The following is a 27479-nucleotide window of genomic DNA, read 5'->3' on the forward strand; positions in this document are numbered from 1 at the left end:
GCAGCTGTTCCCTAATGATGGGACTTCTATGAGCTGGCACATGTTGTCCATGAAAAGTAAATTAGGTCTGTGGTCATGCAGACGCATAATGACTGTTCTTCAAGTTATGTTGGCTTATCAATCTACTATTCACAAAGTGTAGGGCAGTTCGATATTGATTGGAGACGCCTGCCCACACTGTAATGCCACTACCACCAAAGGCTTCTCTGGTAACTGCAGTGGCAGATGCATATCACTCTTCTTGGCGTCTCCAACAATGTTGGCTGCCATCATTTCAGCTTAGCGTGAATCGACTTGCAACAGTGAACAGCTCTGAGACCCACTGGTACCTGATTCAGTGTAGATAACTGGTGGTAGGTTCAGGTCCCATTGCATGTCATCTAGTGAGCAGACCATGCTGATGTAAAATGTTTTGAATGGTCTGACGTGACACTCCGGTCGCCTCTCACCTTCTTTAAACGTTCCTGGAGTTGTGTAGCATTCGTCAGCCTGGTCAACAGGGAATTGTTCACGTTAAACGATCATCTGTGTGGAATGTAGTTATAAGATGTCCTCTTCCATGTCTCTCTAACTCTTCCAGTATTTTTCTATCCCTGGTATAACCTGCTCACTATTCTCGAAGCTCAGCGACCACTTCCATCAGTACGTCGTCAATCTGCTTGCAGCCTTGCAATGGGAAGGTACCGATGATCAATTGCTTGGTGTCGTCTTGGTCTCCGGATGTCAAAATGTGAACAGCATGATGAGGAGGCCTGTTTAAATACCTATTGTAATTGAACTAGGTAATTCATTGGATAATTCATGGATAAAACACATCTTTACCTTTTGCTGTTAAGCTCATTGTTAAATAATAGCAAATTGTGCAAAAGCTGATGAAACATTGTATAGCTGGACGTGTGCAATGACATCAAGTCGTAGGACACTTTAGTTTCATCCCAAAATTTCACCCTCAAGCCCCCAATATCCTTAAATTTCTGAGAGTGGTGTATGTAGAATAAGTCACATAACACAATGAGACTCATCTGAAAGAGTGTGTGTACACCATATGTATTGACAGAACTATCCAGTACTCCTTTGAACTCTTACTTGCAGTATATTGGAGATTGGTGGGGTATATTTTTGGACTGCTACTAATTGAACTTTATTGGTCAGATAATCTTCTTCCACAATTGCTGGCATGGAATGTCTTTTTGGATCATCTGCCCCATCAGTGCCCCCCACTCCCCCACTGAATCCCTGTTAATAGCTGACAATTACTTGATTGCACATTGCTGGGGGAAACTCTTGTAATTGGACTTGTACTTGATAGATTTGCAAGTACACGAGTCATCAGGTTAAAGTATATTGACAGTTTGTGGAGTTGTCTCCTCCCCGACCACACTTGCTTACAATCTCTGCTCCTCATTTACACATAACCAAACAACAACAGATCAAAGTAACTTAACAGCTTAGCTGCAACTTTAATAAACAAGCTCAACAGATTTTCTGAGGAAGCTGCAGATATTTCCGGCTGCGCTGCCTCTTGACAACCTTTACCCGCCAGAGGCGCCAACCCTCCCCTTACGATTAACAGTGGGGTGTCACAATGAGACTGAAAATAAACAGGATTAATAAAAATAACTCTTAATTATAAATATAAAGGTTTATAGAATTCCAGCTCCGTCATTCGGACCGGAGGCAATCAGTAAATTTTACGGAATTAGCCGTGCACCGCTCCATGTGATCACCATCCAGGCACATGGGAGGAGGGGCGCATGGTGAAACATAACGATTGGCTTTTATGTGAGCGCCCCACCACTGAAATGAAAGGAAGGGGTTACTTGTAGACCTCTCCATCATAATCCTCAAAGATGAAAGAGTCCGGATCCAAGTTTTCTGAATCATCGTCTTCATCGTACGTGAATTCGTCCTCGTCCAATTCAGCGTCGTATTCTACATTCCACTCGGGAACATAATCCGGGACATAATCTTCATCCTCCTCTTCATCGTCATCTTCGTCGTCATCGTCCTGCTCGCCCGCCGTATCCACAGAGTCTGAGGCATCATCGATATTACTGAGAAGGTGTAAAGGCATTATAAGACATGCAGTACTTCACGCTCCTCGGGAAGGAAGAAGCTGCTATCTTCCCTTTAAGGGGGGTAAATCTATCATGTACTGTGCAGTCAAATTGAACCAGGTACACCTAGGACGAGTACACCTAAAAGAACAGGAACTTTTGGAGACTTGGAGTTGACTGGAGTCTATTAGGAATGCAGGGACCATGGACATATCAATATAACTTTGCCAAAGGAAGATGAGGGGGAGTATACAATAAGAACTGGATCTAAGTAACTTACTCTGTTGCTCCAAGGAACCCCGCCATGTCCGCCACATTCTGAGCTTTCGTTCCATTCTCGTTAGAATCCGAAAGGAATCCAACACAGAAGTCCTGGAAAAGGTCAAAAGTGTAAAAGTATAGCCACATTCATCAGTTCATGTTCAATTCTGTCCCTCACTGTGTGTTACACAGCCCTATCCATCTCTATACATTGAAAATCTGCAGCATAGCCCTGTGCATCGCATGTTACACCCCAGGAGGATAGCTCTGTCTACACACTACACCCCAAAATAATAGTTTCTTCCATCTCTCCAAATTACAACCCAAGAGCATAGGTCATTTCATGTTTAAATGTTACACCCTAAGAGGATACCCCTGTGCTTTGTTACTCATTCCAATCCAGAAAGATAGCCCTGTTTATTACAACTTGCTGCACTCTAGTAGAATCCACATCTAAACATTTCCCCTTGGATAATAATCCTATTTACATTTAAAGGATAGACAGTACAGAAGAATATGCCCACAGTATTGACTACTGCTGTGTAGGTTCACCTGGGTGGAGTGTTGTAGGATGCCATTCAGACGCTCCTGGACCCTTCTGGCCAGTTCTAGTGCGCTGTTGTACTTGTCAGGACTAAGGAGCCTTACAGAGCAGGCAAGATCCTCGCTTTGGAGAAGGCTGTACTCTGAAATAGAGAGACAGAGAGGGGTACTGACAACCTATCATCAAGAATGGATAATTCAATCGACCCCTCTCCACAACAAGGACAATCCCAATGTCTACAGCCACCGCACACGGTACTTTCTCACCAAGTAGAATCTGAAGAGCGTTCACATGGAACTCCAGGTTTTCTGTCTGTGATTCCAGGACATCGAGCCGCTCTGAATCCTGATTATAATAACTGTATACACAAGAATACCCGAGAACCTGCAAGACAACAAAGCTATACCCAGAAGAACAGGATTAGGGCAAATGCCCCCTATAGGTCATAGGCGATCTTCCCTCCTACCTTACGACTCATTTCCAGCACTCTGCAGGCAGTTATGAGGAGGCTTAATGTACGCAGCGGAGGCTCCTCATTAAGGACACATAGGCGATTCCTCAAAGACACAGCAAAATCCTGCAGAGAATGAAATCATAATGATGCAGGATGTGTATGGCCATCCTCAGCCAGTTTCATTTGGGTACTGTGTGGCGGCATTATTGCCTCTGTGACAAACCACTGATATTGTCCCATATTGTCACATAGAAGGCTTGCTAACTGTTCCCTGGGGTCACCACCTACCTTGGACTGATGTTGGAATGTGCATTTTTCATTATAGTCCTGGAACCTCTTCTCCTGGCGCGCGGCTTTACTAACCTGTCCCAAGACCCAAGAAAAAGCACATAATCATCACTGGCTGTGTTGAGATAGCACTGACCCCACAATAAGAGGGGAGAAAGCTGTACATCCCACAGAGACTCACAGCTTCTGCCTATAATACAGTCACAGGACAGAGTGACTTATACTCACCATAGCGGAGCAATTGTAATAATCTTTGTGGGTGGGTTTCCAGGGCTTTAGGCAGCGCCAGCAAAATCCATGGTTACATTTGGCACAAGTCATACTATAGGGGGAGAAAAAGGTCAAATGAGACTTTGGAAAAGATGTGGAAAGAGGTTTACAATGGCCACAGGCTATCACTTACTGCAGGCAGCCCTCATTCTTCTCGATAGGAGCTTGGCAACTGGGGCAATGCTTGGAAATGAGCTTGGTCAAGTGTTTGCTCTGTGCTTCCAAGGTCATCCCCTCGTAGAATCCTCCATCATCCATCCACTGAGACATATGGCTACAGCTGGCCGGGTAATGGGCCTGAGAAGAACACAATAAGCCAGTGAGGTTCTTACAGTCTACAATATTTAAACATAAAGGTCATTTTGAATGGGACTCACCTCAGGAAAACTGCAGTTGAAGCACGACATCCAGGAGCACTTGGCACAGGCGGCTCCATTCCCTAACCCTTCCTTGCACAAGATGCGGTCACAGCCTTGAGGGTTCGTACACCAAGTCAGGTTGGAACAACTTTCCACAAAGCCACGTAACAAAGATTTCTCATACTACAGGAGAGCGCACACAAAAGACATCTGCGGTCATGTATATATACGTATATGGTTAAAAGTGACCCTCAACAGTACTAGTCATTACCTTCTTTATCACATCCTTTGAGGAAATGATCTTCCTGATGAAGTCAGAGGTCGGCTGTGCCAGGCAGTCAGAGGTGGGACATGTGCAGGTCAGAACCAGGTTCTGCTCAATGCGGGTGGTCAAATATTCATTCCAGCAATTCTGGGGAAAACCAATGACAACATTAAGAAAAGACTTGGAGTGGACAGACTGCAATACTAGATCTCAACAGCTACCAGGGTGAAGCAGAACAATTATCTCAATATAGTGCATAAAACACATCTAGCGATGGGGGACGAGGAGTCCTACATCAGGGTCATTACAGTTTCCAGGGTGGAGACTGACTCACCTTGCAGCAGTAATGCTTGCAGCACAGAGATGGCGGCTTGTCTAGTGGGCTAAGGGGGTTCACACACACTGGACACGAAGGCTGTGGGCTCTCAGGCTGGTGAGGCTCTAACACCGCTAGTCCAGAAGCAATAAGAAGACCCTCGGGGTCCTCGGTATATCGCTGTAGAAGCTGGTCCGTGTTCCATTTACAGTGGATAAGAAGGTGCTGTGCTACATCCAGGGTCACGCTAAGAGTATCAGACACTTGCTCAACCATCTGACACATCAGAGCCCAGGCCTCTTCCTGACTGAGGGTACGTCCCATGGGCAGAAGAACGGATTCCAAGACTGCCTTCTCCACCGCTCCCCCGCAGCTAAAATAACACAGTAATGACCTGTGTGAATACCCCCGACCAGCAAAGAACAACCACCACCGGACGTGATGAGCGTTACAAACATAATACAGGGGCCGACCACACAGCTCCTACCTGGGGGGCTTAGCGACTACCTCCGGTTTCTTTTTATCTGAGCTCTGGAGGCTAATATGTGCCTTGCCTTTCTGTGGGGTGGATGGTTCCTGGGAAAGGTACTCAATAATGTGAGGACTGTCATCACTGCGTCGGGCATAGCCCTGACTGATGAGGTACATGATGCAGGACAAAACATCCGTATGACTGCAGCTGAAACTAAGGAACTTCAGATTCTTCCCGAAATCCAACTTCTGGCATGACTCAATTACCTGGAAAAAAAGCAGAGTCCATTGTAATGGGGAGATCCGATACTGTCATTCTGGACACAATCGGGGCTGATAGATTGAATGTGGGTATGGCTGGGAGAAGAGGAGCTGACACTTCATTGCGCTGAAGCTGCAAAATGGTGCTCAAAAGGTGTATTCCATCAATGGAAGTAGAATCCCACCCCCCAGACATGCAGTAGTTCCTTTACCATTCCCGAAGGGCATACTTACTCGGAATACCAGGTTGTCGATATGAAGTTCCTTCTCGACCTTCATGATCTGGGTGATAAGACACAGGATGATGTTCCTCTTCTTCTCCATTGTCCGACCCTCATCCTCCTCCACATTCAAGTATGTCTGTGCGGGGAGTAATGCAAGAACTTTTCCTGTTCCTCGTTTCACTGAGCCGCCATCATTCACACATAGGAACCCTGAAATGTCAAGATCCTCGATCATTGAGAACAGATCTTCACACATAAGGATAACATGAAATCCCAGAAGACCCGAAGTCAAAGGAAGGAAGGAGAACATCTTACCATTGTCCCTGTACGCTAGGATGCTGCCCGGAGCAGTCAGAGGTGCGAGAGCCTGGCTTACTAATGGCTTAGCCACCCCTGTAGATTGAATAATGGTTTCTTCCTGGACCTCCTAGCAGATAAAAGGAAAACTGTCAGCAAGGAGGGACATATACACACCAAGAAAGACGAGAGTCTAATGGAGCAGTTACTTTGTGTTGCTTGCTATTGATTCAGAATGTTTTACTTTATATGCAGAGGGTAGCAGATCAAAGTTTGAAGCATATCACCCAGACCATCTCTTATCAGGGGGCGTCAAGTAGAACTTTGGCTCCTTCTCCCTCCATACTGAGCAGTCAACGAGACCACCATCATGGGAGGTGAATTATAAAAACCACTGAAACCCTCCGCTAATCCCGCGATGGAGCCGGCATCTTATGTAGCAAGTCAACTTTTACAGAACTTTTGCATAATCAAAAGAACAAGTGACTATATGAAATTTTGAATATAGGACACCTTATGAATTTGGTGTTCAAGACAAGATTGGAAGCTCACTGAGGTCTCAGATTGGCCCTCCCTCATCTCCCTAATGATCCACTCTTCTCAGATTTGGTCTAAAATAGTCAACATTCACTTCTGTGTACCATTTACTTCCCAGGATGAGGAAAATTCCAGTTTTCTGTCCAAAAGATGTACTATGCAAACTATCTAACTTAGTTCGTAGATCTGTGCTACTTCACCTTCAAACACCCATTCACTATAGACCCTACAAAAACGTCTACATCACCCAGGGCTCCCTTCAGCATGCCTTTTAAGAAATACAAGCTCTGTCGAAGACTACTCCACCTGTGATATCTCATCTGCTGGACACTAAGATCCTGAAAGTGAGAGACCCCCACCAAGACCCTAATTAATGTGAGGTGCTGGGTGCTATTGTAGATGGGCACACACACAACCATAGTACATACAGACTCAAGCAATGTTCTCCTACACTCCATGGATGAAAGTGATTGTAGAGCTCACCTTGTGCTGGTTGAAAAGAAGCAAAATGAACATCTGCAGGGTGGAGACTCGGAGCATCAGGTCTCCATATTGTACCTCAGCGTTCCCCAACCAAGTCCACTGTAACCGCCGAGACTGAGAGAGGTCCGACCCCAGAGCTGCCTGACCTGAGGGGAGCACACAAGATGATCAGTACATATACTGAGGAGAGGACACAAGATGATCAGTACATATACTGAGGGGAGCACACAAGATGATCAGTACATATACTGAGGAGAGGACACAAGATGATCAGTACATATACTGAGGAGAAGACACAAGATGATCAGTACATATACTGAGGAGAGGACACAAGATGATCAGTACATATACTGAGGAGAGGACACAAGATGATCAGTACATATACTGAGGAGAGGACACAAGATGATCAGTACATATACTGAGGAGAGGACACAAGATGATCAGTACATATACTGAGGAGAGGACACAAGATGATCAGTACATATACTGAGGAGAGGACACAAGATGATCAGTACATATACTGAGGAGAAGACACAAGATGATCAGTACATATACTGAGGAGAAGACACAAGATGATCAGTACATATACTGAGGAGAGGACACAAGGAGATTTTCAGTACAGATACTAATCAAGGAGTCTTACTCTTTGTATAGAAGTCAGTGAATTGCAGCAGGGGGGTGCTGAGGGTCTCTGGGAAATACTTGGAGGGATTGTCCAGGTAGCAGAGGGAGGATATAGCCCAGCATCGAGGAGAAAGCACAGCAATCTGGACCTCTGTATCCTCCACGTTCTCATCACGGAGTCCTGAGCTCTCCTCCATCACCTGGAGACAAAAGAGAAGAGGAGAAGAAGTCGTCATCATCTGATCCCAGCAGTTGTGGAGAATCTACCATCACACCTCATTCTGTCCACACTGAAGTTATTTCTTCTCTAGGGTTCTATCAACGTTATCGTAAGTTTCCCCGACAAATCACTAAGAAAAGCCCTTGTCCTTCTCCTCCTCATCTTAATCTTTAGCATCTCCCACTTGTGTCCTATTAATTTCCTCAACATCAACCACTTTTACCTACCCTTCATCTTCCTCTTACTTACCAACTCCAATGTTCATATCATCAGCCTAATCGCCATCACATTACCCCTGCTAACCATCCTTCTCCCCAATCTATACTCATCACAATCTTCTCTTCCTCCTCCTTACCATCCTCCTTGCCCTATATCTTTCTCACCATCATCATCTCTGCCTCCTTCTTGTCCTCTATCCTTCCCATCACTATCTTCTCTGCCACCTCCTTACCATAGCCTCCTCCTCCTCGTCGTCCTCCTCCTCAGATAAGACCCCTCTATCTTGCTCCTGTAGTCGGTACAGATGTTCTTCTCTCTGCAGATCTTTCGTCTCCTGCAGGTTTTTCAGCATCTGTTGGGGGAATCGGTTTGGGAAACAGATTCCGATGTGATCGACCACCGAGTTTTCCAGCCAGCAGGGTCCAAGGCAAAGGAGCCGGTCTGCCAGATAATGTCTGCAACACAAAGAGATGAAACCCAGATCATCCTGGGAAACGTGGGTGCAAAGCATCCTGGGAAACGATGGTGCAAAGCATCCTGGGAACCGATGGTGCAGAGCATCATAGGAATTATGAGTTTCCTCACCTGTAAAAGTGCTCAAAAGAATTGGCCAATTCAAGATCAGACAAGAAAAGCACAAAATCCAGGAACTGCTGGAGCTGCTCCAGGGATCGAAGATCAGAAGAATCACCACGAATCGCAGTTATCAGCCGATCAATATAACGAGCGAATTGCTCCATCACCTGTTATATATAGCAAAAGCACAGAAACAACATAAACCAGAGTGGAAGAAGGGGTCGAATCTGTCTATAGACCACAAATGGGGCCACAGACTCACATGCAGCGCGGTCAGGAAGGACAGCTGTAACAGCCCCTCACAGAAACCCTGGCGCAGAGATAGTAAAAACCGTGTCTGCTGTCCAAACATCTCATCCATGGCGCGTCGGAGAGACCGGTACATAAAGCAGAAGCGGGAAGCCAAATCCTCATCATTCCAGGACATTTCTAGGAAGCGCTGCACCTGGTGGACACAAAAAGAATTACACCAAGCAACGGCAGACACACTTATCCCTGACAATGCAAGAGCAGCTGCTACCTGCTTCCGGACCACTCCCTGCCAGCACTGAGCAATCCCCGCCAAACTGCTCCATCCAGAACCAGAGGGTCTCACACAAGGACTCAGGGTTTCCCGACTCTTCCCATCTGAGGAGACAAACATACGTAACACCAGAGACCCCTCCCCTGCCTCATAAATACACCAATCTGTCCCCTCCCTCAAAAGCATACACAATATGGGATCGGTGGGGTCTTACCCCATCTACCTCATAAGCTTAGGCACCTGGTGGCATCTGACGCGTCCACTGATCACCTTTACAGAGGATAAGTTGTATTTATGGGAGGCCCAGAAAATGTTTTCAGGTCAGGGACAGACGAGGCAGGTCTGCAGCAGAAGGTTTCCACAGATTCTAAGAATAATTTCTCAGCGGCTGGGGCGGATTTCAACCAGATAGGATATCTTTATTGTGCAATTAGTGCCACTTGATTCTTCTGCCCATTGAGACGGCTCCTCCATCCCATACACAAAGACCCACTTCTGCTCATTAACCTCAGATTGAGACCTTTATCCTCTCCACCACCAAAGAGACCCTCTCACCCACCCAACATGGAGACCATTACCATGTGATGGAATCTGATACTCACTGTTCTTGCTGGGGGGCTTCAGTGGGGCAGTGTCTTGGGGACTGGTGTCCACATGGACCAGGAGATGGCTCAGCCTCCGTACTCGGGAGTTGAAGATTGAAGTTTGGGCCTTGGATCGTCGGGTCCCCTGAACATTCTCCAGGTAGCGGGTGAGAAGCCAGCTGAGGGGGCTCACTTCCCCAGGGTCTGGAAGAGAGAAGGCACAGTGACTGTCCGGTCCATGAGGTGGGAAGCTAATGGAGGGTCTGGAAGGTTCTGTACCTGAGGCGGTGATGCTCCTCACTAGGGGGGATATCAGCGCCTCCCAGCAGGTGCGGCCCAGGGCCTTTGCAGCCTCATCGTCTGCCAGAAAGCGATCAGCAAACTCCTGCTCATGTGACAAGGCGCGGTTCAACCTGCAACAAGATGGTCAATCAATGACCAAAGAGGAGACGGACCCCCATACACTCCCCATCACAGGTGACACCCGGTACCTGCCGAACAGCTGCAGTAGACGCTCCTTCTTCTCACAAATCTCCTGCCCCCAGCTGTGAGCGCGACTGGTGTAGAAGAGGAACGTTCTCATGCAAAGCTGCTCCTTAAACACCGGCCACAACGTCGGCTTTGGCCCCAAGACTTCCAGGCCACGCACCCGCGTATCAATGCCGCCCTGCACGGAGACAGCGCTATATGACAACCGCCGGGCTAAGAGCTCAACAAAGTCACACAATGGCAGCGCATTACCTGCTGACATCGCTTTATCTTCACCTGGACCACCGGCCAGAAACGGGTGGCGTTCTCCAGGACCACAATGCGGGAGGCAGAGCTGGAGATGTTCACCTGAAGGAGAGAAGATTCACGTCAATAATGAATGAGCAACGGTGCCCTCTGACCTCAGGGGTTCACATTACTGTACAACCAAATAATAACCCAACAATCCCTGCAATGTCACATGATATAACTCTGCACTGCCCCCCAAGCTGTCAGGATAGATGACGCCATGACTGACCGCGTTCAGCTCCGTGCTGATATTGGACGCGTTCTCTCCACCCATAACAAGCACCCGAGCCGGCATGTAACTGGAGTCTTCACTGGCCACGGTCAGCGCCAGCTGCCTGCAGGGGGCACAAACTTATGTTGTATTCATATATACATCCCGCAAGTCACCTCCTTCCACACCGGGTGCCGTATTACCCACCGGATCACCACGCCTCGGTGCATGAAGATGTTGATATAATGGGATCCGGTGCTTCCTATAGATTCCCAGTAAGACTTTGGGTTCCCGTCAGTCAGTTTGCTGGCACGATGTGGATTTGAGGAAACTTCAATCTTCTCCCAACATTTGTCTTCTTTAACTTCTACACTGGAGCCTATAAGACAAAAGAATTGTCTAAAATTATAGCCTGGTCCAGTGCCAGATATATAATACACAAAAGAATTTATTCCCTGCCTACAGCGTTATAGAGCCACCCCGCTAAACAAGAGTAGGTGCACGTAGCTCCAAGCAAGCACTCCGCAAGGAGGGGCCAATAGCGCTCCAGCACGCCACAAAGAGACGAGAGCAGACAGTGTGCACAATTACACCTGCACTGCAACAGAGGTTGAACAGAGGGTGCAGTGCAGTACGAAGAGGGTCTGCACTTTAATGAGCAATCTACACAGGGAGGTCCATGGTATAAGAACAGATGAAATTAAGTTCTCACCCTGACAGAGGTTCCTCAAGAAGACATCAAAAAACGGGATATTGATCTGCTGCTGGCAACGTCGGTGCTCTTCTATCTGCCCCAGGACCATCTGACGGTAGACAAGGCAAATATGTCACCACATGCTACACATCAAGTTATACACAGTACATGCGCGTGTGGATGGCAAAATGTGCTCTGCATGTGAATAGGGAATATAAGATGTAATAGCAGACTTGTGACTGCAGCTCTGGATGTGACTGGAGCAGTTGGTGTGCATTTACCTGGATGCAGCCGGCTAGGATGCTGGTGGCCATCTTCTGGTAGAGGCTGGAGTACTTCTCGCAGTCAGTCAGGAGGTCCCGTAGCTCTGTGGCCTGCAGCAGGGTGGCGCTCTGCTTTTCCAGTACTTTGTTTAGAGTTTCCTTTGCCCCCAGACGACACATCACCACGGCACAGTCTTTATTAACAGACGCCAGACGATGCAAGAAGCTGACTACTTCCTGGAGGACCTGGAAACAGAAGACATTTACTAAAATATGACCAGCAAGGATCCAACAGGCCGGTGATGACAATATCCCCCACCATCCTGCTTCTTGTAGCTCCCCACAGGGATGGACCTACCTATAACACCACTCACCTCAAGGTCGCTGGTTGTGCTCACAAGGGAAGTAAGGCAGGGCTCAATGCTCCGGTGCCAGGGGAGAGCGTCTTCTTGGTAGAAAGACAGACACTTATTCAGGATCCTATGACGAGACACAATCAAGTCAGATCTCTAGAGTGAAAACTGGTGAACCCTTCCGATATAACCAGAAGAAAACGCTCTGGTAAGGACATTACCTGTAGACACTCAGCTGAAGTTGCTTCTCGCTGCGGAGCTGCTCCAGGCTGGCGAGAAGCTGCAGGAAGAGGTCGGGGTCTGTGAGGAGCTTGGAGACATCACATGGCAGGGAGGAGGCGTCATCACAGACACATCGCTCCAGAGATGGCAGCAGCTCTCGGCACAGCCGCGAGTCCTTCAGGCCGCTCAGCAGCCATGCCACATCCATGTCCTGCAGAGCCTGAGCCGGGGTGAACTCTGAAAGAGGCAACAGTGGGTGAGGGCACCTAGACTGACACTATCCAGGAAGGCACAGGGGGGAGAGAAGAAAAGCCAAGGAGACAGACAAGGAAGAGGCAAAGGATAGTTTGATGTTGAGGAATGATCATAGGAGGCATAATAAGGAAGATGCAGACATGACGTGGAGGACACTTCATACCTTTGGTATCGGAGCCGCTCTTGTCCTGACTGTTCTTGATGAGATCGCGGAGCTGCTTCTGTATGCAGAGATCCAGGCGGCTGAACATGGAGTTGGAGTCTCCAGTGAAGCTCTGGAGAATGGTGGACAGCTCACCCCCGGACAGCTGCTCGGTTAGAGCTTCATGGTTCTCAGTCAACATCCGGATGACCAGCAGCCCGTTGTACACGGAGGCGATGCACCTGAAAGGCAGAGGGTCATTAGGTGACATCGGTCAGGCAGAGGTTACGGCTGATGGTTTCTGCTCTGACCCCTTACCCCTCTGTGCCCTGCAGCTTGCTGATGGCCTCAGGGATCACACTCAGGAGACTGGTGGAGCTCCCACTGGCAGCAGACCCAATGCTGGAGAAGATTTCCTTCATCACTTGGGCATCTCCAGGATTAAGGGCATAGCGCCGGGAGCTTCCTCGCAGGTCACAGCTTCCGACCCCGGTTAGCACCTTCAGGACCTGCCCCAGAAGAAGTGTGGGTTATAAAATGAACTCAGCACAGAGTAAGATGTGGTGGAGAAGGGCAGGTACTCACCGCCAGGCCGATATGCTGTATGGCAGCTGAGGAGTGGTGCTCCTGCATACAGCCCAACACTGCCCGCACCCCTCCCTCCGTGGCAAACATCACCCGCCAGTCATACTTAGACATGAGCACATAGGTCAGCTGCAGACCCGTGACCACCAGAAGCTGGTCCTTCATCTGATTGCTCAGGATCTCCACCAACATCTTCACGATCTTCTCTCTGGGGGTTAGTACAGTCAATACGTGACAGATAACCTTCTACAATGGCCAACAACATTATGATGATTTCTGGCCCCATCCCTCTTGTCAGTACCTGTTAGACCGTGCCTCGCTTTTCGCAGCATGGACCTCATCTCCAGATTGCTGCAGCATGACCTGCACCGCAGAGCTCAGCGCCTCCGCTCCACATGTGGATTTCTTTACTTTCTCCAGGGTATCCAACAAAATTTCCAGAGAAATCCCCTTAGATTTCCCCTGGAGGTTTCCTAAAAGTTTGGGAGATGAAACAAATCAAATATAGCAATGAGTCCCACTATCATCTGACACTTCCTGTTCTGTAGAGATTGCTTCACGTTATCATAAATCGGTAATGATGGCGGGTGCCAGGGGTCTACTATTGGAGGAAAACTAGAAGCTCAGGACCGTGACCTCGCTGCTCACCTTTACACTTGTCGTCTGCTGTAGGTATGGAGACTCCTTCCTGGGAAAGCAGGTTACTGAGAAGGTGCAGGTCTGACGGCTCGCCACCGGACTTTGCTCCGGGTTTCTCCACGTTCTGATGGTCTTCATTTTTTGGCTTTTTGGGTATCAGACCTCCCTGTGCAGAACGCTCCTGTGGTCCTTGGCTCGGGAAGGACCTCTGCTTCCCTGGTTGGAGAATATACTTTGCATAGATGTGAGAGCTCTGCAGGTCGCTCAGGGTGCTGCCGCTGCAGTGCTCACCCAAGAAACTTAGGATCTTATGCGCCATCTCCAAAGAAACCGGGTGCTGCATGAGGGTGTGCTCATCCAGACTGCACTGCTGGTGATAACAGAGAACAGCAGCTCAGGGACCGCACCAACGTAATCATACTTGAGAATGACTTGACTCCCCCCGACCTAGTCCTGTACTTACAGCTGGGGGTTTGTTACAATGGATTTAGTCTAGATAAACCTAGACTATAGACTGATACACTGCAACAGAACACAGATTTCTGCTGCAGAAAACATACATCCACATCTCACCTTGTCCTCCAGGTTCTGCCGCATCAGGTCCTGCAGCTCCTGCTGCTCCTGAGGCTCCAGCCTCCGTATGAAGAAGAGGATCTCCCACCACTCGTCCTGCCTCAGGCCTCCCCTCTCCTCACAGACCACCGCTCCCAGGTACGGCAGGGTGTACATCCCCCCAGAGGGTTTACAGGCCACAGCTGGGGCGACTATGAAGAGAAGGAGAGAGGATGTCAGGTGAAGTAGGAGAATCCACTACCCAAACCTGGACCGAAAGTGTGCACACAGATTTTCTCTGAAAAAGGTTTGGCTGATGGCTTTTTTTTAAATTTTTTTAAATCAAGTAGTTTTTATTAAGATTTTCAAACTTTTTGTAACAGCACAAGAAAGAAATTGCATACAAACATATTTACATAACCCTCCAACCCTCCCCGGAGAGGGGCGTCTCAATATCCGACCAAGCATTAGATCCATCTCACACGTGCACACCACCAGATATACCGAGAGAAAGACAGGCGGAGATTAATTGTAATTAGCTGGCCCATGTAGACCCCCAGGTCTGCCCCATGTCATTAAGAACCGCTGAAGACATATATAAGATGTGATATCTGGCTCTATATTCCGCTTTGCATTTTCTTCTAGTACACCAGGGATGTTTCCGGACACTGCTGTGCGATACCGAACATTGTCTACAGTACCCGGTGACAGGATCCCTTTAACCTTGGTTTCACACTGGCTGATCCGATAAACGTGGCGCTCTGCACCCCTATTCACGCAGGTCAATGCACAGTGAATGGGGGAGAAGTGATCGCTCCTCCAGCACTGGTTTACACCAGACCCTGTGCCGCTCGGTGATCCTACATCTTTTCTACACTCCGCAAACCAAAGCCCAATTAGAGATAGTACTGAGAATGTGATAAGGGGCAATGCCCCCTAGTGGCAGCTTTGCCCCTCTGTTGTTGCCCCGTCCATGCCGTTGGGTTCTCAAACTTGTACATTTACCACGTCTCCCTGGTGTCACCCCACCCATCATTCATCGTCTTTCAGTCTGGAGTCTTTCTGCAGAAGTCATGACTCATAGTCTCCTCTTCCTGGTCATCGCCGTGTGACTGCAGGGAGGACGCGCTCACCCCACAGCCACCCCCATCATTTCATCATTGTAGAATGAAAAGTTCTGTAACTTTCTGTGTTTACTTATTTGACAGATCACCAAGATCTCCGTGACCCAGCACCCTGCCCCAACAACTGAGACATAAAAGATCCTGAAAACATTGAGGAACATAAAGCTGCAGAACTTCCCACTATATAGTGACGAGAAGTCGGCCACAAGGTTATCAGCAGATACTACAGGGACCCTATAACTCTGGCCACCTACCTGCAGGCACCCTCACACCGTCTCCCGAAGAGGAGGCCTTGTCCGGGCTGATATCCTCTGATTGATCTCCAGAGCTGACGATCTCCACCATGTGCCAGTGGACCCAGTAGGTCCGTCCTGTGGACCTCCACAGAACCTGCAAAGGATACTCCATATTACTACTGTACTGTCTGCAGAGGCGGCCTAAGATCACCCCACTAAACTCCCAGCCCCCCCCAGGTCGGGAAGGACATCTGTGAGGAGTCAGAGGCTGCAGGGGAAGGGCCTAGAAACATTCTGGTGTCATATGAAAGATAAGAATCTCATCTCCCACATCACATCAGGCTGTTTTGTTTTTGAGCTACAGAACCAGCAGCTAAAGATCAAGAAATACAGACAAAAAAAGGCAGGAACTGGATCTCTATCTGCAGCTATGTCTTTAACTGTCTGTATCTCTGGTTCTGTAGCTCACAGAAACACAATGTGACCTGAAAGATGAGATTCCTAACTTTAATATGACACCAGCAGCATGTTTCTAAATATTACAGAACTGAAGATAGGGGCGTCTGAATTGACTCTCCCAATACAGCTTCTAAACTTGACTCATCTCAGGAAAATATGACTCTCTTCAGCTCATTTGGAAGAGATTTTTTTTGTATAGGTAACTGGTGGGATTTCTCATAAAAGAGGGAATTTTAGAAAGATCATTTAATGGGGTAAAATCTGGTGTCGGGGTCCCTTTAAGTGTCCGTGTATCTCAGGCCGGATTGCTTTTGCTATGCAAGGAATGTGAAGCGTACTCACCTGTACCGGGGGCATTCCATTGTTACTCTGCCGGAAAACTCCCTCGTCTCCAGAACTGATCTCTTCATAGTCCTCCAGCATTCGGACAGTCATCCCCGGCTTCAGGGCCTCCTGGATGTAGTCCACGTAGGCGTTCCGTGACATGAAGTCGGATGGAGTCATGAACTCTTTACCAGGCTTCTTCTTTGCAGGAGTGGTCCTCACAGGTGGAGCCACCGCAATCTGCAGACTAGAAGAAGACGTGGACAGAGGCTGGAAGATCGAGCGAAATGTCCGATGTTGTTCCAGGTCTTGGGAGATCTCGGTCTTCTGTGGACGTTCACTGACCCAGCCCATGACCCGCACCAGCTCACAGATGAGGCTGCCCATGGCCATGCAGAAGTCAAACTGGCGCTGGAGGCGGATCTTCTCGTTGCGGTCGGGCCGATCAGAACTCAGTTGGTCCAGCAGTGAGGTCACACACAGGTAACGTTTCACCAGTGAGAACAACTGCTTCCCCGGGATCTGGTGGAAAGACAAAAACCCAAAGTCATGGCTGAGGGACACTCACAGCTCCACATACTCTGTCCGGTGACCTCTTGGTCTACTCTACAGAAGATGTTCTTATCCTCAACACTGGAGGACATCTACTGCCTCATCTACTTCCAGAGCATAACCGAATGCTTCCCCTCTGTCAGAAACCTCAAACCCTCTCTAATTTGACACTAATATCCTAACCTCTGGAAGCCTACAGCCTCATCTCCTGAAAATACTTGTCTCATTCACCTCCAGGGAACGGGAAGCGCCTCCCTCGCCTCCGGAACATCTTCTCCTTCCTTCTATATCCCGTCTTGTTCAGATCCTGCACTCATTTTCTATTCCGACATCTGTACCATATATGATGGACACAGCTCTGGCTCCACATAACCAGCAGTAGAGTCACTTACCTGAGGTAGGTGGATGCCATCGAAAGAGATGCAATGTTCCTCTGAGCTGGTCGTCTCCGCAAAGAGCTGCAGCAGCGTAAAGCGCGACTCGAAATCCATGTGTTGTTCAATGCCGTCCTGCTGACTGAGGGACAACAAGACGTGCGCGCGACTTCCTGCAAAACACAAAGTGCCCATCATGTCAGTAGGAATGCCCATCAGTTTTATCTGGGTGACAACCATACAGCTTCATCACAGCTCCCACATGGGGCATCACCCAGCTCTTCCATCACCAGGAAACCTGGAACCTAGTAAAGATGGGTGACATCCTGAGGTATATGCCTCCACCATGATGGCAATGCCATCTACCCATCATGCCCTGCAGGACTCAGCACTCCGCCCCCACCTGCATCATGTGACGCCAGTGCACGCAGCATCTTTCCAGCGTTTTTACGGATCTGCTTCTCCGAGTTGCAGAGCATCTTCATGAGCAGGTCCAGCGCTCCCGTCTCCTTGAAGACTCCGGCCAGGGACCCGATACTGGCGTAAGCGCTCAGCACGTGGATGGTGTTGAGGATGGATGAGTCGGGGCCACAGCTGTGTGACATCTGCCGGGCGGCTCTCTGTACCAGCATCCGGACGTCTTCAGTCATTTCCTGCAGAGCGCCCTCATCTGGGGCCCCAGTAGTCTTCTCCTCTGGGACCCCGGGCCCCTCAGGCTTGCGCTTCCCCAGCAGAGTGGGGCAGTTGCTGTACACCTCCTCGGCGGACATCCACATGAGGATGTTGGAGGACTTGTTCTCCCCCTGTGAGGTCGTCCCGCTGCTGCCGGCTCCTGACTCCTCCGTGTTGTGCACTGCCCAGCGGATCAGATACTCCACATGACTGTCCACGCTCCATCGCTGACGCAGGAGCTCCTCCGGATGGGCCTGAAGCTTTGGACCCAGCTGCACCAGGAGATTGCCGTTCCTCCGCTCCCCCACCAACATGGCTGACACTGATATAACATGAAAGAACAATTAGTATGTGGCTAAGGAATAAAACCAACAGAAATGGCCGTAGCACTCATTTCTCCAACCCCCACCTCTTCTGATACTTTGCCCATATTTATTCCCCTGTCCCCCTGACATCTCCTCCCGTCACTCTCTGCCCCCCTGACATCTCCTCCCGTCACTCTCTGTCCCCCTGACATCTCCTCCCGTCACTCTCTGTCCCCCTGACATCTCCTCCCGTCACTCTCTGTCCCCCTGACATCTCCTCCCGTCACTCTCTGTCCCCCTGACATCTCCTCCCGTCACTCTCTGTCCCCCTGACATCTCCTCCCGTCACTCTCTGTCCCCCTGACATCTCCTCCCGTCACTCTCTGTCCCCCTGACATCTCCTCCCGTCACTCTCTGTCCCCCTGACATCTCCTCCCGTCACTCTCTGTCCCCCTGACATCTCCTCCCGTCACTCTCTGTCCCCCTGACATCTCCTCCCGTCACTCTCTGTCCCCCTGACATCTCCTCCCGTCACTCTCTGTCCCCCTGACATCTCCTCCCGTCACTCTCTGTCCCCCTGACATCTCCTCCCGTCACTCTCTGTCCCCCTGACATCTCCTCCCGTCACTCTCTGTCCCCCTGACATCTCCTCCCGTCACTCTCTGTCCCCCTGACATCTCCTCCCGTCACTCTCTGTCCCCCTGACATCTCCTCCCGTCACTCTCTGTCCCCCTGACATCTCCTCCCGTCACTCTCTGTCCCCCTGACATCTCCTCCCGTCACTCTCTGTCCCCCTGACATCTCCTCCCGTCACTCTCTGTCCCCCTGACATCTCCTCCCGTCACTCTCTGTCCCCCTGACATCTCCTCCCGTCACTCTCTGTCCCCCTGACATCTCCTCCCGTCACTCTCTGTCCCCCTGACATCTCCTCCCGTCACTCTCTGTCCCCCTGACATCTCCTCCCGTCACTCTCTGTCCCCCTGACATCTCCTCCCGTCACTCTCTGTCCCCCTGACATCTCCTCCCGTCACTCTCTGTCCCCCTGACATCTCCTCCCGTCACTCTCTGTCCCCCTGACATCTCCTCCCGTCACTCTCTGTCCCCCTGACATCTCCTCCCGTCACTCTCTGTCCCCCTGACATCTCCTCCCGTCACTCTCTGTCCCCCTGACATCTCCTCCCGTCACTCTCTGTCCCCCTGACATCTCCTCCCGTCACTCTCTGTCCCCCTGACATCTCCTCCCGTCACTCTCTGTCCCCCTGACATCTCCTCCCGTCACTCTCTGTCCCCCTGACATCTCCTCCCGTCACTCTCTGTCCCCCTGACATCTCCTCCCGTCACTCTCTGTCCCCCTGACATCTCCTCCCGTCACTCTCTGTCCCCCTGACATCTCCTCCCGTCACTCTCTGTCCCCCTGACATCTCCTCCCGTCACTCTCTGTCCCCCTGACATCTCCTCCCGTCACTCTCTGTCCCCCTGACATCTCCTCCCGTCACTCTCTGTCCCCCTGACATCTCCTCCCGTCACTCTCTGTCCCCCTGACATCTCCTCCCGTCACTCTCTGTCCCCCTGACATCTCCTCCCGTCACTCTCTGTCCCCCTGACATCTCCTCCCGTCACTCTCTGTCCCCCTGACATCTCCTCCCGTCACTCTCTGTCCCCCTGACATCTCCTCCCGTCACTCTCTGTCCCCCTGACATCTCCTCCCGTCACTCTCTGTCCCCCTGACATCTCCTCCCGTCACTCTCTGTCCCCCTGACATCTCCTCCCGTCACTCTCTGTCCCCCTGACATCTCCTCCCGTCACTCTCTGTCCCCCTGACATCTCCTCCCGTCACTCTCTGTCCCCCTGACATCTCCTCCCGTCACTCTCTGTCCCCCTGACATCTCCTCCCGTCACTCTCTGTCCCCCTGACATCTCCTCCCGTCACTCTCTGTCCCCCTGACATCTCCTCCCGTCACTCTCTGTCCCCCTGACATCTCCTCCCGTCACTCTCTGTCCCCCTGACATCTCCTCCCGTCACTCTCTGTCCCCCTGACATCTCCTCCCGTCACTCTCTGTCCCCCTGACATCTCCTCCCGTCACTCTCTGTCCCCCTGACATCTCCTCCCGTCACTCTCTGTCCCCCTGACATCTCCTCCCGTCACTCTCTGTCCCCCTGACATCTCCTCCCGTCACTCTCTGTCCCCCTGACATCTCCTCCCGTCACTCTCTGTCCCCCTGACATCTCCTCCCGTCACTCTCTGTCCCCCTGACATCTCCTCCCGTCACTCTCTGTCCCCCTGACATCTCCTCCCGTCACTCTCTGTCCCCCTGACATCTCCTCCCGTCACTCTCTGTCCCCCTGACATCTCCTCCCGTCACTCTCTGTCCCCCTGACATCTCCTCCCGTCACTCTCTGTCCCCCTGACATCTCCTCCCGTCACTCTCTGTCCCCCTGACATCTCCTCCCGTCACTCTCTGTCCCCCTGACATCTCCTCCCGTCACTCTCTGTCCCCCTGACATCTCCTCCCGTCACTCTCTGTCCCCCTGACATCTCCTCCCGTCACTCTCTGTCCCCCTGACATCTCCTCCCGTCACTCTCTGTCCCCCTGACATCTCCTCCCGTCACTCTCTGTCCCCCTGACATCTCCTCCCGTCACTCTCTGTCCCCCTGACATCTCCTCCCGTCACTCTCTGTCCCCCTGACATCTCCTCCCGTCACTCTCTGTCCCCCTGACATCTCCTCCCGTCACTCTCTGTCCCCCTGACATCTCCTCCCGTCACTCTCTGTCCCCCTGACATCTCCTCCCGTCACTCTCTGTCCCCCTGACATCTCCTCCCGTCACTCTCTGTCCCCCTGACATCTCCTCCCGTCACTCTCTGTCCCCCTGACATCTCCTCCCGTCACTCTCTGTCCCCCTGACATCTCCTCCCGTCACTCTCTGTCCCCCTGACATCTCCTCCCGTCACTCTCTGTCCCCCTGACATCTCCTCCCGTCACTCTCTGTCCCCCTGACATCTCCTCCCGTCACTCTCTGTCCCCCTGACATCTCCTCCCGTCACTCTCTGTCCCCCTGACATCTCCTCCCGTCACTCTCTGTCCCCCTGACATCTCCTCCCGTCACTCTCTGTCCCCCTGACATCTCCTCCCGTCACTCTCTGTCCCCCTGACATCTCCTCCCGTCACTCTCTGTCCCCCTGACATCTCCTCCCGTCACTCTCTGTCCCCCTGACATCTCCTCCCGTCACTCTCTGTCCCCCTGACATCTCCTCCCGTCACTCTCTGTCCCCCTGACATCTCCTCCCGTCACTCTCTGTCCCCCTGACATCTCCTCCCGTCACTCTCTGTCCCCCTGACATCTCCTCCCGTCACTCTCTGTCCCCCTGACATCTCCTCCCGTCACTCTCTGTCCCCCTGACATCTCCTCCCGTCACTCTCTGTCCCCCTGACATCTCCTCCCGTCACTCTCTGTCCCCCTGACATCTCCTCCCGTCACTCTCTGTCCCCCTGACATCTCCTCCCGTCACTCTCTGTCCCCCTGACATCTCCTCCCGTCACTCTCTGTCCCCCTGACATCTCCTCCCGTCACTCTCTGTCCCCCTGACATCTCCTCCCGTCACTCTCTGTCCCCCTGACATCTCCTCCCGTCACTCTCTGTCCCCCTGACATCTCCTCCCGTCACTCTCTGTCCCCCTGACATCTCCTCCCGTCACTCTCTGTCCCCCTGACATCTCCTCCCGTCACTCTCTGTCCCCCTGACATCTCCTCCCGTCACTCTCTGTCCCCCTGACATCTCCTCCCGTCACTCTCTGTCCCCCTGACATCTCCTCCCGTCACTCTCTGTCCCCCTGACATCTCCTCCCGTCACTCTCTGTCCCCCTGACATCTCCTCCCGTCACTCTCTGTCCCCCTGACATCTCCTCCCGTCACTCTCTGTCCCCCTGACATCTCCTCCCGTCACTCTCTGTCCCCCTGACATCTCCTCCCGTCACTCTCTGTCCCCCTGACATCTCCTCCCGTCACTCTCTGTCCCCCTGACATCTCCTCCCGTCACTCTCTGTCCCCCTGACATCTCCTCCCGTCACTCTCTGTCCCCCTGACATCTCCTCCCGTCACTCTCTGTCCCCCTGACATCTCCTCCCGTCACTCTCTGTCCCCCTGACATCTCCTCCCGTCACTCTCTGTCCCCCTGACATCTCCTCCCGTCACTCTCTGTCCCCCTGACATCTCCTCCCGTCACTCTCTGTCCCCCTGACATCTCCTCCCGTCACTCTCTGTCCCCCTGACATCTCCTCCCGTCACTCTCTGTCCCCCTGACATCTCCTCCCGTCACTCTCTGTCCCCCTGACATCTCCTCCCGTCACTCTCTGTCCCCCTGACATCTCCTCCCGTCACTCTCTGTCCCCCTGACATCTCCTCCCGTCACTCTCTGTCCCCCTGACATCTCCTCCCGTCACTCTCTGTCCCCCTGACATCTCCTCCCGTCACTCTCTGTCCCCCTGACATCTCCTCCCGTCACTCTCTGTCCCCCTGACATCTCCTCCCGTCACTCTCTGTCCCCCTGACATCTCCTCCCGTCACTCTCTGTCCCCCTGACATCTCCTCCCGTCACTCTCTGTCCCCCTGACATCTCCTCCCGTCACTCTCTGTCCCCCTGACATCTCCTCCCGTCACTCTCTGTCCCCCTGACATCTCCTCCCGTCACTCTCTGTCCCCCTGACATCTCCTCCCGTCACTCTCTGTCCCCCTGACATCTCCTCCCGTCACTCTCTGTCCCCCTGACATCTCCTCCCGTCACTCTCTGTCCCCCTGACATCTCCTCCCGTCACTCTCTGTCCCCCTGACATCTCCTCCCGTCACTCTCTGTCCCCCTGACATCTCCTCCCGTCACTCTCTGTCCCCCTGACATCTCCTCCCGTCACTCTCTGTCCCCCTGACATCTCCTCCCGTCACTCTCTGTCCCCCTGACATCTCCTCCCGTCACTCTCTGTCCCCCTGACATCTCCTCCCGTCACTCTCTGTCCCCCTGACATCTCCTCCCGTCACTCTCTGTCCCCCTGACATCTCCTCCCGTCACTCTCTGTCCCCCTGACATCTCCTCCCGTCACTCTCTGTCCCCCTGACATCTCCTCCCGTCACTCTCTGTCCCCCTGACATCTCCTCCCGTCACTCTCTGTCCCCCTGACATCTCCTCCCGTCACTCTCTGTCCCCCTGACATCTCCTCCCGTCACTCTCTGTCCCCCTGACATCTCCTCCCGTCACTCTCTGTCCCCCTGACATCTCCTCCCGTCACTCTCTGTCCCCCTGACATCTCCTCCCGTCACTCTCTGTCCCCCTGACATCTCCTCCCGTCACTCTCTGTCCCCCTGACATCTCCTCCCGTCACTCTCTGTCCCCCTGACATCTCCTCCCGTCACTCTCTGTCCCCCTGACATCTCCTCCCGTCACTCTCTGTCCCCCTGACATCTCCTCCCGTCACTCTCTGTCCCCCTGACATCTCCTCCCGTCACTCTCTGTCCCCCTGACATCTCCTCCCGTCACTCTCTGTCCCCCTGACATCTCCTCCCGTCACTCTCTGTCCCCCTGACATCTCCTCCCGTCACTCTCTGTCCCCCTGACATCTCCTCCCGTCACTCTCTGTCCCCCTGACATCTCCTCCCGTCACTCTCTGTCCCCCTGACATCTCCTCCCGTCACTCTCTGTCCCCCTGACATCTCCTCCCGTCACTCTCTGTCCCCCTGACATCTCCTCCCGTCACTCTCTGTCCCCCTGACATCTCCTCCCGTCACTCTCTGTCCCCCTGACATCTCCTCCCGTCACTCTCTGTCCCCCTGACATCTCCTCCCGTCACTCTCTGTCCCCCTGACATCTCCTCCCGTCACTCTCTGTCCCCCTGACATCTCCTCCCGTCACTCTCTGTCCCCCTGACATCTCCTCCCGTCACTCTCTGTCCCCCTGACATCTCCTCCCGTCACTCTCTGTCCCCCTGACATCTCCTCCCGTCACTCTCTGTCCCCCTGACATCTCCTCCCGTCACTCTCTGTCCCCCTGACATCTCCTCCCGTCACTCTCTGTCCCCCTGACATCTCCTCCCGTCACTCTCTGTCCCCCTGACATCTCCTCCCGTCACTCTCTGTCCCCCTGACATCTCCTCCCGTCACTCTCTGTCCCCCTGACATCTCCTCCCGTCACTCTCTGTCCCCCTGACATCTCCTCCCGTCACTCTCTGTCCCCCTGACATCTCCTCCCGTCACTCTCTGTCCCCCTGACATCTCCTCCCGTCACTCTCTGTCCCCCTGACATCTCCTCCCGTCACTCTCTGTCCCCCTGACATCTCCTCCCGTCACTCTCTGTCCCCCTGACATCTCCTCCCGTCACTCTCTGTCCCCCTGACATCTCCTCCCGTCACTCTCTGTCCCCCTGACATCTCCTCCCGTCACTCTCTGTCCCCCTGACATCTCCTCCCGTCACTCTCTGTCCCCCTGACATCTCCTCCCGTCACTCTCTGTCCCCCTGACATCTCCTCCCGTCACTCTCTGTCCCCCTGACATCTCCTCCCGTCACTCTCTGTCCCCCTGACATCTCCTCCCGTCACTCTCTGTCCCCCTGACATCTCCTCCCGTCACTCTCTGTCCCCCTGACATCTCCTCCCGTCACTCTCTGTCCCCCTGACATCTCCTCCCGTCACTCTCTGTCCCCCTGACATCTCCTCCCGTCACTCTCTGTCCCCCTGACATCTCCTCCCGTCACTCTCTGTCCCCCTGACATCTCCTCCCGTCACTCTCTGTCCCCCTGACATCTCCTCCCGTCACTCTCTGTCCCCCTGACATCTCCTCCCGTCACTCTCTGTCCCCCTGACATCTCCTCCCGTCACTCTCTGTCCCCCTGACATCTCCTCCCGTCACTCTCTGTCCCCCTGACATCTCCTCCCGTCACTCTCTGTCCCCCTGACATCTCCTCCCGTCACTCTCTGTCCCCCTGACATCTCCTCCCGTCACTCTCTGTCCCCCTGACATCTCCTCCCGTCACTCTCTGTCCCCCTGACATCTCCTCCCGTCACTCTCTGTCCCCCTGACATCTCCTCCCGTCACTCTCTGTCCCCCTGACATCTCCTCCCGTCACTCTCTGTCCCCCTGACATCTCCTCCCGTCACTCTCTGTCCCCCTGACATCTCCTCCCGTCACTCTCTGTCCCCCTGACATCTCCTCCCGTCACTCTCTGTCCCCCTGACATCTCCTCCCGTCACTCTCTGTCCCCCTGACATCTCCTCCCGTCACTCTCTGTCCCCCTGACATCTCCTCCCGTCACTCTCTGTCCCCCTGACATCTCCTCCCGTCACTCTCTGTCCCCCTGACATCTCCTCCCGTCACTCTCTGTCCCCCTGACATCTCCTCCCGTCACTCTCTGTCCCCCTGACATCTCCTCCCGTCACTCTCTGTCCCCCTGACATCTCCTCCCGTCACTCTCTGTCCCCCTGACATCTCCTCCCGTCACTCTCTGTCCCCCTGACATCTCCTCCCGTCACTCTCTGTCCCCCTGACATCTCCTCCCGTCACTCTCTGTCCCCCTGACATCTCCTCCCGTCACTCTCTGTCCCCCTGACATCTCCTCCCGTCACTCTCTGTCCCCCTGACATCTCCTCCCGTCACTCTCTGTCCCCCTGACATCTCCTCCCGTCACTCTCTGTCCCCCTGACATCTCCTCCCGTCACTCTCTGTCCCCCTGACATCTCCTCCCGTCACTCTCTGTCCCCCTGACATCTCCTCCCGTCACTCTCTGTCCCCCTGACATCTCCTCCCGTCACTCTCTGTCCCCCTGACATCTCCTCCCGTCACTCTCTGTCCCCCTGACATCTCCTCCCGTCACTCTCTGTCCCCCTGACATCTCCTCCCGTCACTCTCTGTCCCCCTGACATCTCCTCCCGTCACTCTCTGTCCCCCTGACATCTCCTCCCGTCACTCTCTGTCCCCCTGACATCTCCTCCCGTCACTCTCTGTCCCCCTGACATCTCCTCCCGTCACTCTCTGTCCCCCTGACATCTCCTCCCGTCACTCTCTGTCCCCCTGACATCTCCTCCCGTCACTCTCTGTCCCCCTGACATCTCCTCCCGTCACTCTCTGTCCCCCTGACATCTCCTCCCGTCACTCTCTGTCCCCCTGACATCTCCTCCCGTCACTCTCTGTCCCCCTGACATCTCCTCCCGTCACTCTCTGTCCCCCTGACATCTCCTCCCGTCACTCTCTGTCCCCCTGACATCTCCTCCCGTCACTCTCTGTCCCCCTGACATCTCCTCCCGTCACTCTCTGTCCCCCTGACATCTCCTCCCGTCACTCTCTGTCCCCCTGACATCTCCTCCCGTCACTCTCTGTCCCCCTGACATCTCCTCCCGTCACTCTCTGTCCCCCTGACATCTCCTCCCGTCACTCTCTGTCCCCCTGACATCTCCTCCCGTCACTCTCTGTCCCCCTGACATCTCCTCCCGTCACTCTCTGTCCCCCTGACATCTCCTCCCGTCACTCTCTGTCCCCCTGACATCTCCTCCCGTCACTCTCTGTCCCCCTGACATCTCCTCCCGTCACTCTCTGTCCCCCTGACATCTCCTCCCGTCACTCTTGCCCCCTGACATCTCCTCCCGTCACTCTTGCCCCCCTGACATCTCCTCCCGTCACTCTTGCCCCCCTGACATCTCCTCCCGTCACTCTTGCCCCCACTCTTCTTGCCCTGTTACCCCTGCCCCTCCATTGCTTCCTCCCCGGTTTCTTTCTCCCTCCTCCGTCTCTCACGTTGTCGGCCGGTCCAGGTGCAGCAGTCACCGCCGCTCTCCGGACTCCACTTCCGGGTCAGCCGGTCCACATGACACACCAGGACACGCCCACCTCGGTTACATCAAGTAGCGATGACTCGTCGCTGGGAGGCGGAGGT

General features: G+C 52.8%; 1 protein-coding gene across 2 annotated transcripts; it reads right to left on the minus strand.

Annotated features, from left to right (window-relative positions):
* Positions 1-1430: 1430 nt before the first annotated feature.
* On the minus strand, positions 1431-27479 carry CUL9 (cullin 9). 2 transcript variants are annotated; one of them, XM_072139839.1, is made up of 41 exons: positions 27341-27479; positions 17999-18589; positions 17614-17768; positions 16688-17191; positions 15905-16040; positions 14548-14738; positions 13984-14341; positions 13637-13808; positions 13336-13543; positions 13069-13259; positions 12772-12992; positions 12353-12590; positions 12153-12258; positions 11797-12024; positions 11534-11624; positions 11029-11200; positions 10840-10945; positions 10575-10670; positions 10325-10500; positions 10113-10246; positions 9852-10037; positions 9247-9353; positions 8989-9171; positions 8736-8893; positions 8383-8605; positions 7731-7911; positions 7088-7233; positions 6086-6197; positions 5781-5980; positions 5302-5552; positions 4833-5187; positions 4505-4645; positions 4252-4416; positions 4008-4171; positions 3833-3926; positions 3605-3679; positions 3329-3439; positions 3129-3246; positions 2871-3004; positions 2338-2429; positions 1431-2054 (listed from the first exon to the last, which is right to left on the minus strand). In XM_072139839.1, exons 2-41 carry the CDS (start codon positions 18579-18581, stop codon positions 1817-1819), a joined length of 7500 nt encoding a protein of 2499 aa, XP_071995940.1. In that variant the 5' UTR covers positions 18582-18589; positions 27341-27479; the 3' UTR covers positions 1431-1816. The 2 variants fall into 2 exon arrangements, with proteins under 2 accessions (XP_071995940.1, XP_071995939.1); XM_072139838.1 differs by having other exon boundaries at positions 13984-14344.

This window comes from Engystomops pustulosus, chromosome 3 (genome assembly GCF_040894005.1).
Source record: "Engystomops pustulosus chromosome 3, aEngPut4.maternal, whole genome shotgun sequence".
Classification (NCBI taxonomy): domain Eukaryota; kingdom Metazoa; phylum Chordata; class Amphibia; order Anura; family Leptodactylidae; genus Engystomops; species Engystomops pustulosus.

Bases quoted from the DNA above. Each gene is read 5' to 3' on its own strand.
- CUL9 (XM_072139838.1), bottom strand. From the start codon at position 18,581: ATGTTGGTGGGGGAGCGGAGGAACGGCAATCTCCTGGTGCAGCTGGGT. The intron at 11,201-11,533 runs GTGAGAACTTAA...TTTGTCTTATAG, and splicing joins CTTGAGGAACCTCTGTCAGG to GCTCCAGTGTAGAAGTTAAA. The intron at 8,894-8,988 runs GTGAGTCTGTGG...TATATATAACAG, and splicing joins CCTTCCTGACCGCGCTGCAT to GTGATGGAGCAATTCGCTCG.